Source organism: Catharus ustulatus, chromosome Z, assembly GCF_009819885.2.
Source record: "Catharus ustulatus isolate bCatUst1 chromosome Z, bCatUst1.pri.v2, whole genome shotgun sequence".
Lineage (NCBI taxonomy): Eukaryota > Metazoa > Chordata > Aves > Passeriformes > Turdidae > Catharus > Catharus ustulatus.
The window spans coordinates 15,017,318-15,032,064 of NC_046262.2; the positions used below are offsets into that span (position 1 = coordinate 15,017,318).

At 36.6% G+C, this 14,747-nt stretch overlaps 1 protein-coding gene across 1 annotated transcript in view; it reads right to left on the reverse strand.

Moving 5' to 3' along the window:
• Positions 1–14,747, reverse strand: part of HCN1 (hyperpolarization activated cyclic nucleotide gated potassium channel 1) — a 192,069-nt gene that overhangs the window by 16,379 nt on the left and 160,943 nt on the right. The window contains exon 6 of the mRNA XM_033086073.1: positions 4,474–4,714. Coding sequence (XP_032941964.1) covers positions 4,474–4,714 — 241 coding nt within the window. The remainder of the gene's footprint in view (positions 1–4,473; positions 4,715–14,747) is intronic.

Below are 14,747 nucleotides of genomic sequence, written 5' to 3' on the forward strand. Positions count from 1 at the left end.
GCAGGGAGGGGATTCTGCCCCTCTGCTCTGCTCTGCTGAGACCCACCTGGAGCACTGCACCCAGCTCTGGCGTCTTCAAGATAGGAAGGACATGGACAATTGAAAAATATCCAGAGGAGGCCAAGATGATCAGAAGGCTGGAGCACCTCTCCTATAAGGCAAAGCTGAAAGAATTGTTTTTTTCAGCCTGGAAAAAAGAAGGCTTAGAGGTGACCTAATTGAGATCCTCTGGTACCTGAAGGGAATCTCCAAGAAAGAGAGACTTTTTACAAGAGCACGTGGAGAAAGGACAAGAGGAAATGGCTTCAAACTGAAACAGAATAGATTTACATTAGATTCTAGTGAGAGTGGTCAGGCAATGGGACAAGTTGCTTAGAGAGGTTGTGGATGCCCTATCCCTGGAAGTGTTCAAGGATGAAGACTTGGATGGGGTTCTTAGCAACCTGGTCTAGTGAAAGGTGTCCCTGACAATGGTGAGGGGAGCAGAACCAGATGATGTTAAACACCCCTTTCAACCCAAGCCATTTTATTTTTCTGTGATTCTATGGTAATTTCTATTGAGGGCAACCTTATTTCCTCACATATGCAAACTGTGTCAGAGTCACTGTAAGAAGTTTCTTATAAAAGATGCATCTACTGCTATGCTGATAGTGGCAGCAATCCCATTTCTAATAATGCAGAACTAGGAGCAAAATTTCTAATAATGGGGAGCTATTAGCAAACAAAGAGTAAAAAATAAAGGAGGACATAAAAACATCCACCGATGTTTCAAAGAAATAAGATATATATATAGTTCAATTAAAAATAAATCTAATAAAACCCACAATAGAGTATTAAAATGCTGTGATTGTTCACTGGCAACTGTGGCTTACATCATTTCACTGATACAGAAATCACTAACTGCACAGTATAGTGGAAATTAGCATAATGTATTCTTCCTTGTCTAATTCCTGTCTCTTTTATAAAAAATCACATGAACATACTATGTGAGGACAGGGATTCTAAGGTGAGGCAGTAAAAAGTTACTGTTTTCTACAAATGCCAGCAAAATGGTAGGGAAAATATGGCCTACTGCAAAGGATAGCACCAAAAACTGCTTTCAAATTCCTACTAGCACTTGGAGGAAATATATAGGATGATAATGTCCTTCAACCAGTAGTCTGATAAAAAACACTTATCAGGATGAAAATGAGCTTCCTACACACTGCTGGCCTAAAAAATGCTCATGCACACAAAGTTCAAGAAGATTGCATTTATGAACACCCATCAAGGTCAAGGGACAGAATGCTCTTCCCACAGAAATACCAAGGAATAAAACACAAGATCTCTGTGGTTACAGTATTGCATTTACTCCTTCCCTCCCAAAAGGAAAAACTGTGAGCACAGATGAGGAAGGAGGCAGACAGTAGTCAAGCCCTGTTATTTCTGTTGCCACCACTTTGCATGACCCTCAAAAATGAACAGAAAGTGTAGAGCAGAGGTGTAGTCTGATCCATCTATTCCACTGGTGGCTATCCAGGCATATTCTTTTTGAGAATTACCAACCAATTGTAAGGTTTATCTAGCTTCCTATTAAATCAGATCTATGCCTGTTCTTAATCAAAAATAAAGATTAACAAGAGAATTTAAATGTCCAACATCAGTCCTCAAACCTCAAGATGTTTCCTCTTTTTTACTGCAACTTTTGGTTTTCCAGGTTTTTGTTCTCTCAGCAATCTTCATTCAAGTCACTCCCAAATAGTCATGACTCTGCTTTGCTTCCTCTTAAATCTTGGCTTTCACAATAATCTCCAGTTCCCCCACAACTTAAGGGTTTTTTTTTAAAATACTGGTAGGATTTTTTACCTAGCTTTTTTTTCCCCTGATATAATGTCAGGACAGAAATATTTTACGTATTAGGAGTGGTTTACCAAATCCAAGGCACAATGCTGGTGAAACCCTCTGCTGTTCTGGAGGTGAGCCTACAAATCTCCCCAGAGCCAAGGTACCCAGGTAACTCAGCTCTGGAACTTTCCAAACATAAGACATTTAAAAACTGAAAAAGGATCTGTTTATGCATGGAACCCTGTCACCTGTGTGCCCTTGGGAGCACTGGTGTTGATACTGATGTATTGTGTCAGACCTGGGAGCTACACAGATCTGTTGTTACAAGCAGCATCTTAAATATAGTCTCAACTTCAGATTTCTTATGTGTCCATTAAGCAACAAAAGGGGTTATTGGTCCTAGGATTTGAATGCAGCCTTGATTTTCCAGTTTATTATTTTATCACTATGCAGTATTCCCTGTGTCTGCTTTGGTCACGAAGCTTTACTCAGATTCTGGTACATGCTTCAGGGAAAGCGGGTGTTCTCCAGAGAGATGAGAATTTTGGAACTGTGTTTTATTTTCTACTTTAATAATCCAAACTTTTTCAATTCACAGATATATGATTTGCAGCTTCTTTTCTCTCTTTTCAGCTGCAGTCATAGAATTATAAAATCACAGAATGGTTTGAGTTATAAGGGGCCTTACAGATTAAGTTCCAAGTCCCTTGCCATAGGCTGGCATGCCATTCACTAGATCAGGTAGCTCAGGGCTCAGCCCAGACTGGCCTTGAACACGTCTGTGGATAGGGCTTCCACAGCTTCTCTGATCCAGATAGGTCTTTGTTCTGCCCAGCTGGAAATACACTTCTGGAAATTCACAATATATGGTGTTTTGCTACAACAGATCTGAGCCACACCACTTTGGATCTTGTGGCATTTCCTCTTTCAGGTTCTCTCTCCCTGTGTACTTGCCTTTTTTCACCTCTCCTCACCCCTCCACGCTACAGCAGAAGCTATTACCTTCTGTTTTCCCCAGCAGGCATTACCACCCATTTTTGCAACACCTGTCTCATCCCAGCTGCAGTTTGGATGAGCAAAAAGTGCTTTGGTTTGCAGTGTAATAAGTTCCTGTAGTGTCTGGATGTTGCAAGTAGCTTATTTTTTTTGTCTGCATTCCTGTTAAGAAGGGTAGCAGTTGAACAGGATGAGCTAAATAGTTGTTTGCACTGCAACAACAGGCTGACAGTTATGTAAAATACTTTCATGTGCAATCTCCTCTGATCCTCTGCTGGTTCAGAGGAGTATTATGGCCAGATTCAGCACGCAGTCTCTTGCAAACTCATTTTCATAAACTAGGGCACTGCTAAGCATAGAGGAGACCAAGACCAAGGTTACTCTGTTTCTTCATCCTCAGCATTTACCTTTTCTTTCTGCTTAATCTCCTGTCTTCAGCATCTAGAGTTTAATCCTGTGGGATAAGCACAAGACCTCTTTACTGAAGTGCTTCTACAAATACTGGTGATACAAATCACCTTGCAGAGGCTACTTCAGAGTGACAAGGTCTTCTGGCCAGATCAGTAGGAGTTGCTTTAGCGTATTATTTGAAAATGGGATTAGTTAAGTAACTCTATAGCCCAATTGAAACGCTGAGCTCAATTCACTTTTCTTAGCTTCCCCCTTCTGTATACCAACTAAATGGCACTGATTAGGCTTTCAATTGAGTATTTTCTGAAAGCTGTTCAGGTCAGTTATGGGATCATTCATGGAATTCAACAGCAAATTAAGACAATGTCCAGCTAACTGTAACTCTCATGGGCACCAGTGCTACACATACAAATATTCAAGCAGCTTCTGAAAACCAGCTTTTCGGCTGCATGTAGAAGCAGACATCTATTCTATTGCACAGAGATAATTTACAGTCACAGGGAACAACTATTGTATATCATAAATTATTAATTATTATTGTAAGAAAAGCAATTGCTTCATCAAAATATACATATTCAGATGCTTCATCTAAGCAAATAACTATTTTTCATTAGGATTACCAGATTAATTTAATTAGGATTAAAATTAATGCCTGATTTTATTAATATACATCTGTTAGAGAGCTACCTAGTCAGATAGGAAGTCCCGCTTCTCATAGTATATATTGGAAAGATAAATACTGATGTGTGCTAATATTCAATGAAAAAGCACTAATAACACCTTGAAATAGTAAAGAATTACAAAACATCCTACATAAATAATGCTTTTCTATTCATAGCTAGTTTTACAATTCTTACTGTGATTTTTACCTTTAGATTTTTGTCAATTTTTCAATTGTATTCTTTTTTGAAGATTAATTTTACCTTTAAAAAGCTATTAAATTGCTATGCAAATTATTATCTTTTTATTTAAATATTTTCTGTTAAATAACAGCAATCTTAATTCAAAATAACTTCAAAATTCTGGAAGGTCATTCTGCATTTGTAATAGCTGTCCTCACAACAGTAAGCAGAGTCTGAATTTTTTTTTCAGAAATATTTTGCACACTCTTCACTGCATTTGAGTTGTCTAGACAAGTAAATCTTAGCTAACTTATTCAGAAGTCTCTTTTTGTCTGTTATCTGTACGTGCTTTGTTATATTGCATCCACTCCAGTGTTATCATTCATTTTTTCCTACTCACCTCCAAAGTAAGAACCATCTGTCAGCTTCAGCTCCTTGTTGGACTTGGTGATAACACCCGCAACACCATGTTGAATGAAATACATCTTCTTACCCACAGCCCCTTCTCGGATAATATAATCTCCAGGCTGGAACACCTCAAATCTCAGTTTGCTTAGCATGGCAGTCACAAAATTTGGGTCTGCATTAGCAAAAAGAGGCATTGTAGCAACCAGTTTCCGACAGTTGAAGTTGACAATCTCCTAAATGGGAAGGAAACATCATGATAATTATGATCAATAAATATGTTCAATATGATGGGCATTGAAAAACAATGTTCTGCTTTCTTAACAAATAATTTCTTTATGCTCATACTGGACTTTTCTCTGTCTCTGTGCTTACTTATTTTCATCTGTTTCTAGTGAAGTGTGTGAAACAAAATTGCAGTCTGACTTGTATTTCTGAGGTTAAAGGTTGTGTTCTTCTGCTGAATTGTTATTTACTATTCCCATTGGAGTTTCAAGGGACAATGTGACAGAAAAGTAAAAATTAAATAGGATTTACACTGGTTGACAACCAGACTGGCTGTTGCAATATCTGAAATTAGGTAAATCCTATGTTTTCAAATATTACACCAGTAACATCTTTCTGTTTTGAACATAACCAGTGGCAATATAAATATATTTATATTTCAACCAGTTAGCTGGTTGAAATCAAGAGGAAAATTTCCCGCACAGTTTCTAATTAATTTTAATAACATAGAGACATACACTACTGCCCTTTAAAGAGATGTATATAAAGTAGAACCCTATATGCAAAATGCAGTTTTATTTTCCTAGGGCCTTAAGGATTTTTCCTACTGAGGAGAAACTGCATTCGTATTTACAGAGCGCATCTACATGAAAAGATTAGTGTAAAAAAAAAAAAATCTGTAAATGTCCTACTTGCGTTAAATAAATAATACAAAACCAACTGAACAATATGAACAATTTATGAAACATTTTCAAGCTCGTTCTTGCAGACCTTACATTGTCTTGGGAAATTAACATGGTCAGTTGCCATTACAGATTTAACATTGTATTGAAAAACTGAGACTAATCAGTGTTACCCAAGGAGAGGGGCTCAGGCAGGCAACGTCTATTGAAGTCGCAAACCCAACATGACAGAAACAGCAAATATAATCATCTGTATATAAATGCAAACAGAGCAAATAAAAGAAAAATACAGCCAGCAGTCACTTAACTGCTTTGCAAAACTAAGTATGTCTTTATTGTCAATGAGTACCCCTAGTATTTCTTACACTAATCTAATGCTTCCAGATTGATGTAAAGGAGACATTCCACCTACCAGTGCTCTCCTTCCCATGACTGCATTCCTGCTGGAAGGAGCTCTTTCCATTTCCTATACATCTACTGTCTCACATATCTCATATATGCCATGCAGACAACTCTGAGCATCAAGCTCAGATATCCAGAAGCTCAGATTATCCACTGATCAGACAAATTATTTTCTTCTCCTAGTCCCACAATGTAATATCCTGCTTGTAGACATGTTGGGAAAGTTCAGGTAATTTCACACCATAAGCAACAAAAACATAGTGGATTCTTCATATCAGGTCCCCAGCATCTGGGAAAGATGTGGGAATCCCCCTCTGAAGGAAAAACATTTGCTACTGAAGCAACTAATAGGCAAGTGCATTAAGAGTGAGGAGAGTGAAGAAACAACCATCTTTCCCTGAAGAATCACAACCTTTCCAAATAAATTTAGTGGAACTTAGAAAAGTAAATTGGAACAAAATGTCTCACCAGACACCCTACAAACTAGTCTCCCATGTAAAAACCATGGTAAATTTGATGCAAAACATCTTCTGTTTGCCTGAATCCAAAAAATATCTCAAGTAGGTGAACTGCCAGATAGGTGACATTCAAATCTGTGAATACTGCTGAGTCAGTAGAGGGGTGATGCCAAGATACCCTCAAAATGTATTTTTATGGGACAATAAGTATCATAATGAGATTCCAACTGTCTGTCTTTCTAAAACATGAAGAAAAGCTTGTTTTCCTTCTTGTTTAAACTCTACATTTTTCAATAAAGCCATCACCTCCCTCCCAAAGGAAAGTTATTTGCTTCTCCCACTGCTAGCAGTATGGTGGCATCCCATGAGGAGCCCAGATTACATCCTCTGCTCCCTGTGAGACTGCTTTGCTGCCATCTCCACTGATGCTGGCAACAGCTATTACTTGTCTTGTCTTGCTTAGGGACTTTTCAGTAGGCTTACTGCTTGTTTTCTGCTTCTGAAAGTGAATAGCTTGTCTCGCATGCCCAGGAGGCAGAGAAAGGAAATTACTAAAGAAAGCAAAAATTGACTTGAAATTATATAGAAGCTGGTGGGGGAACATAGAAAAGGCTGGGAGAGTAGAAAGTTCAGCTCCAGTCAAGATTAGGAAGAAAGAGTAAAATAGGTGGAGTAGTACAACGAAAGAGAGAATGGGAGGAAAACAAAAAGAAGGAACACAAAGTCCTAGAAAACAAAACAGAAAGAAAGAAAAAAAAGAAGGCAAGAAACTTGACTTTAAAAACAGGTTGAGAAATGGAAATTGTTGAGAAGTGAGAACACAGGAAAACAAAACCTGGAGAACTGGTGTCTGGAGTGAAAGCTGAGAAGTAGGGCATATGAAGTAAACAAAAGGGAAATTGGGAAAAAAAGAAGTTATCTGTAGCATGTCTTTAACAGTATGATAGCAGAGATTATGATATATAGAGAGGGAAGAATTGAGACCTGTATGATTCCTTTGTCCTACCCACCCAGAAAGAAATTAATTTCATCTTGGGAATCCCAACAAAACATATCCTTGAAAGAGGATTTCACCCTTGGAATCTTGCATCCTCTTATGGTTCAATCTTCTCCCCACTTTTCTCTAGCATTATGTAATCTGTATCTGGATATACCCATGTACACACACACATTATCCTGCTCAGCCTGAGCTGCCTAATGAAGGTACCAACATAGCTACAAAACCACCCTGCTGAGGTAATTTCAGCTGTTATTCCTAGTAATGCATTCATTTTGTTGATTAGTTTTCTGTGAAAGTTTGTGCTAAAGTACAAACTTCCCTTATTTAAGATGTTAGAAGGTGGAAAATTACTGAGGGAGAAAGAAATGTGTCATTTTTAAGTGCTTTGTTTTTCTTTAAAGTGTTCTTTTATTTAAATATGAGATCATTCAGAGCAAGTAAAATACATTTCCCTGAGTCTTAATCACAGGCAGTTCTGCAATTTCAGGTTCTTGTGTATTACTTTAAATATCATCCTGCAGAGAAAGAAACAGTAAAGATTATGAAAGTGTTTTATATAACTTGGAAAGTACTAGGAGAAAAAGTTCTGTGTTTTAAAAGAGAGATAACAAAAGAACAAACTGACAAATTAAGAGTTGAAATTTTGTAGAGAGAAAAATCTTTTGTTCATATTTTTCTTTTAATTCTTTGGAGCTAGGCTGGAAACAGACTATGCTGCTCAATATGATATCTTCATTAAATGAGATTTTGCCTCACCTCTACTTGAAGAAAATACCAAATGAAGCCTGAGGAAAGGATCAGGGAAGAAAATACCAAATGAAGCTTGAAGAAGGGATTAGGAGTGCATTATATAGCTGAAATGTTTAAAGAGCAAGAATGAATCAGATGAAATCTTCATCAGATGGAACAAGTGTAGATATATTCCAATTGCAGGTCTCACACAAGAATTAAGTCAGAGATACAATGGTCTGCTTTATATAAGAGATTGGTTAGGTAATTACACTGGCTTCTGCTCCTTTGTAGTATATTGGATTTATTACTCATCTTGAACTTCCTGAATTTTTTTTGAAAATGATGTTAAAGCATCAGATATTATCATTTTGTGTGGGTTCAGTATTTCTTGATGGCTTCTCTGAAGTATCTCAAGATGTTACAGAAGCAGTCACAAGGCTGTCCCAGCTGTGACTGGAATTCTCTGATGGTATCACTAAAAGTTTTTAGGACCTTATTTCCAGAAGATTTTTACATGGATTGTAGTGCTTTTAGTTAGAACGACTGGAAAATCTTGTTGCCACAAAAAAAAAGGAAAAGTTATTGAATGATCCATTTGCCTGAAAAGTTCTACACTTTTTCTCAGTAATCCAGTTGAGCTAATAAAAGGTACTATTTCCATCTCCAAACTATGTTTTTCTTATGTGTTGGCCATTTAGAAAATAGCTCAGCTTTTTTGGGAGACTTCTACATACTATTGCAAAAATCTAGTGCATAACTGTAACAGTACATTTTTTCAGTGTTCTTTTACATTTTGCTTTCAAAGCATGCAAAACTAAATCAGTCTTAATTTCTTGATCATTAAAAGGAAGAAATCACTTCACTGAGAAAACAGTATTTTCTCTTAGAAATAAGGTGCAAATGTAAAGTTACTGACCCATCATTAAGGGAACTATAGGAAAAGGCATCTTCAGGGATTTGGGGTTTTTTGAGCAGCATAGATATGTTTAAACCCAGTTCTAAGGAGCTATATTCTGTATGTGATCCTGATTTCCTGTAATTTTTTAACCCATTGGTCAATTATAGTCAAGTTTGGCAGAAAAGAGGCATCTCACTGATACTAAGTTCTCACAGGTTTTATGACAGCAGGCAGTCAGGAGGACTGGGATTAGTACCCCACTGAGGGAATGACTACATCATTATCTAACAACTTGTTAAATGCCAGAAAATCTACATGTGGCAATGGATTCAATATTCTTCATTTCTGGTACACCTGAAATTGTTCAAATTGCTTTGACACATTTTGTTTTATCATCTCTACACAGTGAATGACTTAAAAATAAATTTTGCTCAGAAGCCTTTCATATAAGTAACAACAACTATGTACATTTTTTCTCATTGAATGGTATTGCCACAATTTTCCATTTTTCAACTACATCAGTTTTTCAATTAGATCAGTTTCAACATAGAGAACTCTGCTTAAATTTTACTTACAACATAGTAACTCTTTCCATAGTATGTCTAGAAATGCATCAAAACACTGTTCTTTTTTCTTCAGGACTTGGTGTTTTGTCATTTTGTCAATATGACTGGATATTCATTGTGTCTGTTTTAGAAAAGCTCCCTGTGTAGCCCCTTTGATTATACATTTTAAAGCCCAAGTGCTCTGGTCTGAGGTAACCAATATATCTGACCTACAGACAAAGCCTAAACCTGAATAAAACCTCTGATCTCTAAGGCAAAGAGAGTCCATGGAATCTCAATTGCCTTGAAAACCAGCGACTAGCCCTGTCTATTTACATTTTCAAAGCCCTCCAGTTCCAAAGACCCCCAGTACACCTGGATAAAGTGTATACACATGCAGAAAATTTGCCATCCAGCTGTGAGATAAACTTAGGCCAAATGAAGGAAGTAATACATTCACTTTGCAGCAAAACAATGAATGAAATCCCAAGTCCACCAGGACTGAGTTAAATTTTTTTTTTTTTTTCTGTCTAGCTCTGTTCAACTCAGATTAAGACAAGTCAACCCTAAACAGAGCATATGTTAGCAGGTATTGCTGTCTTCTAAGACAAACCAATTTCTTTCATGCATTTGCAATCAGGAGGGATGAGGATTTGCCCAATTGTATTTTCTTGGTGTAGTTGACTAAATGTTGGCCTTCTGCACACTTTTCTGTCATTCCCTTCTTGATTAGAATTTTCTATTCAACTCCTTTTATGCATTTTTTTATGCTTCAGTATTATTATTGCATTAAATTCAAATGCAGACAGAATAATCCTTTTGAGGCAATACAGTTCAACCAAATCTCCAATAAAGGCATTCTGATGAGAGATATCCATCTTTTTCCCAGCTTCTTAATTGATTTAATGGAGCTTAAGAGAAAGCAGTTCTGTGCATCTCAGGCTCCTCTCTGAATTGTCTATTATATTTAGAAGATAAAAAAAAGATAAAAAGAAAGAAAAAATACACTATCTATCCACTTTTTCATTCATCCAATTCTTATGCATTTTCTAACTATTTTAAAAAGGAATTTAGCTTTCATCTTCTTCAATGTTCTGAAATGTTAAATGCTACTTAAGCTTGTTTTCCAGCGGGAAAAAGGATGAGAGGCTTTAAAATTGAAGCAGCAATAAAGCCAATGTCTTAGAGTAGTCTGTAAAAGAGAGATAGCCAGTCTAATTTCAAAACCCTGAGAAGTCCTGATAATTCAGATAAGTCTTAAAGTTTGGGCCATCTGACCAGTCTCTATTTCTTTGAGGTTTTACCCTTTGAACCAGAGCCCTTTGAATTTTGCTGAACAAATTTTCTCTATGTATGCTGTTTGGAAAAAACACCCACAGTTTATTACAGAAGGTAATGTAGAATTAGGGCTGTACCATAACAGCAGTTGCTGTAGAGACTGTTCTGTCTTATTAACTGAATAAATAAACTGCAATTTGCAAAAGTATTTAACAATCACTATTTCAGTTTTCTGCCCCTGAGTAACTAAATATCTTCATTCCCATTTGTGTGTGTGTACACTGGTGTGTTATAATTGTTAATCCTATACAGTATTTTAAAAATAATATCTTGGGGGAGGGGTTAATTAGGGCTGAAATCTTCATTTAGCAGGCATTTTAAATATTTAAGTTGCCCATTATGCCAATGAGAATACAGATTTAAACACATATACTTTAAAACTGTAGCAGAAAATTAATCCGAAGAGATATGAAGCTGAAAAAAATCCCATCAGCACCAATATCCTATTGGTATCCATCTGATTATCCATATTTTATGTTAGTGCATGGAAAAGTGGCACAAGTTATACTTCATGTTTGCTTGACAATGAACGAGGCACCTTTCATGTTTTTCTAAACATCACTTTCAGGGAATAAAGAGGAGAACGTTTTGCTAATAATCACAAAACTTTGTCCAGTCTGCTTGCTCACAGGTTAGTCTCTGCTGCAGCACTGCTTTTCCACTGTCATTGGAGCCTCCTCCAGCTGGTGATCTGCTGGTTCTGGAACCCATTTTCCCTTCTATGCATGTGAACTGAAACTCCACTTGATATCACCAATCAATATGTGGTTGACCTTGTATGTCATCTGTGTGGCAGCTACTATTCTTTAATACTATATCCTCCAAAAATAACAGTTCAGTTGTGACTTACAGTTTTGCTCTTACATCCACCAAAGTCAGTAAGATTTCACCTGATTGCCACAAGAAAAAGGGTTTTGTTTTAGAATAGTGCTGGAAAGAGTGTTGCTGTTCTCAGAGAGTGCTTGATTCACCTGATAGCAAGGGATAGAAATTGTGCTTGAGAGAAAGAAAACGAGGAGACAGTGGAGTTTCACAAAGGAAGCCTAAGTTACATTTGTGAGAATTACTAGGTAAAATATATTGATTGGGGTGCTTTATTGTTTAGAATACACAGTTAGAATGCAGGACAACTTAAAGAGCTTCTCTCACTTGAGAAAGGGAAGACCATTAATAGAATAACCTGTGGATGAAAGCAGGGAGGAAGAAATCTGTGTTTAAAGTTATTTGGGGTGACTGGGGCTAAAACAAAGTTTGAATCAAAGAACTAGGTGGTGGGAAAACAGAAACGTACCTTAGAAGAATTGGAAAGCTATGATTAGGATACAATTTTTTTGTGTTATTTCTGATTTGCACTTGTTTGATCAAGATCAGAAACTGAAGCTGTCAATGCTTTCATGGAAAGTTTATTGTGTGCTCTGAAATAGGCAAGAATTTCTTCTGCCATTCCAAATCTGCCTCTTTGTTTTCTCCACCCTTCTTCTGTCCCCCACGTACTGCAACCCAAATGGCCAAAACTGAGCTAGAACAAAATTCTCAAGAGAATGTGCTTTATCAACACCCTATGTGTATGGTTTAGTTGACACAGTAGCAACAACCTGGAAAACAGTTATTTAAAAATCAGTGGTGATTTGTTCACCAAGTTATTTTACAGCTCTTGAGAAGCTCTGGATGAGAAATACTGTTATCCTGTTAATTGCTAGGTTAACACTTACTCTTCTTATAATGAATTAAAAGCCCATTGGTTCAAAGGCCCTCTCTATAAATTTATTAAGTGGCTTAAATTAAATCTTACTGATTATACTGGATAAATCCCAGTTAGCTGAACTTGAAATATCTGCACTGAAATTATGTTTAGTGTTTTTAAGTACATTTCAGTTTGCATCTAATTTGATTTCTAACTATTCAATGAAGGCCCACTCTATATTATGTTCAGGAAACATCAAACTCTTAACTCTACCTAACACACAAAATTTAGACATTGTTAGACAATGTATATTCTACATTTTAAAGTGGTAAAAAAGAGCTTTTATAATGAATGAGAATTACTTATATTTCTTAGGTAAATGTGTGACAGGACCTGAATGCCTGTATGTGTATGGACTGGAATATTTACAATGCCTGCTATAGAGGTATACATCTATATATAAAAGAAGGATATAAAAAGAAAGATAAGGAGGATGCACAATTCCTTTCTAATTCTGAACTCGGCGTTCATCACTGCTTTGCAATGTGAACTGGGACAAGATAATTTAATACCATTTGAATTTGCCTTCTAAAGGAAACTACTGACAAGGATGCTGGAGTGGGATCAGGTACAACAGCTCAGTGATCTTATGTTGTGAGTAGCAACTTACAATAGAGGTGTAAGAAGCCTATGACCCACATTATGGCCACTGCACCAGAGCACAGGCATGCAGTAGTAGAAAAATACTGAAAGTGCTGATTTTAGAGCCCTGGTTTACAGTGAAACATGAGGATGATGCTCATTTGGAAGGGTGAGACATGGAGCGCTGGCTCCAGAAAAGTTAACACAGGTCATAAAAATGAAATTTCTGGGAATAATTTAGTAGAGTGTCAGCCAGACAGCCCTCAAGATAGAATTTTCTTAAGAGTACCACTTTGGCTAATATTGGTAGCTGCAGGGAAAATAGATGAATAAATGGCAAGGGAGTAGTAAAGAGTGGAAAAAATTCTGAGGAGGGCAAATGGTGACAGCAAAAACAGCCTCAGTAACAGATCATGTGGAGCAAAGAGAAGATAATCTGGCAGGAGTGGACTAGTCAATGTGTACTAGAGTAAAAGTAATGCATCAGACTTTAAACATTCAGTAGGCAGACACACTAAATAATGCCATGGCATTGGAGCAACAGAGAGCCACTTTACAACTAGGAGCCAAATCACAGTCAAGACTTGACAGATCAAGGATGCACCAGAACATCCTCAGCATTTTTACATCCTGAAAACTTATTCTATAGAGCATGGAGAAGAAGCAGCTATGTAAATAATAAACAAGAAACCAGGCAAGATACCACCAGCCCGCTGCTGTCTAAATTTACTACTGTTGCTCTCTTTGCTCTCTCAATGCCACGACTGAGTCCTTAGATACTTGTGCTTGTGCTTCCTTCCACTCAAGGACTGGGCATGCACTAAATGCAAGGGGGCCTGATGACAGCAGGGTACTCAGAAAATACCATTAGCATCTGTGCATGAACCTAGGCAGCCATGGGATTCAGTTCTTTACATAATTTTATTATTCTCTTTCAAAACAATTTCAGTTCATCTGCTTGCCAAAAGTTTAAAATTTACTTAACTATTAGTAGCATTTAATAAATTATCTATATATAATTTAATTGCTCTCTTAGTGAATTAAATATAAGGCTGAGGTTTATTTCCAAAATAAATACATTCCTATAATTTATTCAGAAAGTTCTTCAAATTCTCTTTAGACTGTATCTTAATCTCTACATTTATGAATAAATTTAGCTATATTGATTTTATATCATAGGAGGACCCTTATACCCCTTGTAACCACAATTCATTTTAAGGTAATGTATTATAAATATAGTCCAGTGGCATAGAAAATACTTGCTGAGATATATGGCAACAGTAGAAAAAGAGAGACCATATCAGAGTACCTAATGCAATATATGCACTTAGGACTTTCCAAAGATACTAACAGAGTTTTACACAGTATTCTTGTCACACAGACATTCTGGACATTTTTGCATGTATGTGTCAGAATATATGTATGTATCTATGTATGTATGCATGTATATATATACACACACATACATATGTATATAATACATACACATACTCATATATATGCTTTCCCATACATATATTTATATGTGTACATGGACATACCTGTATGTCTACAGATGTACCTATTTGTACATGAAATGAAAGGAAAAAATCAAAGTGTAACTAATTTATGTGTCCCATTAGAACTATATTTCACATTAGATTTAGTTATCTTATTTAGAGG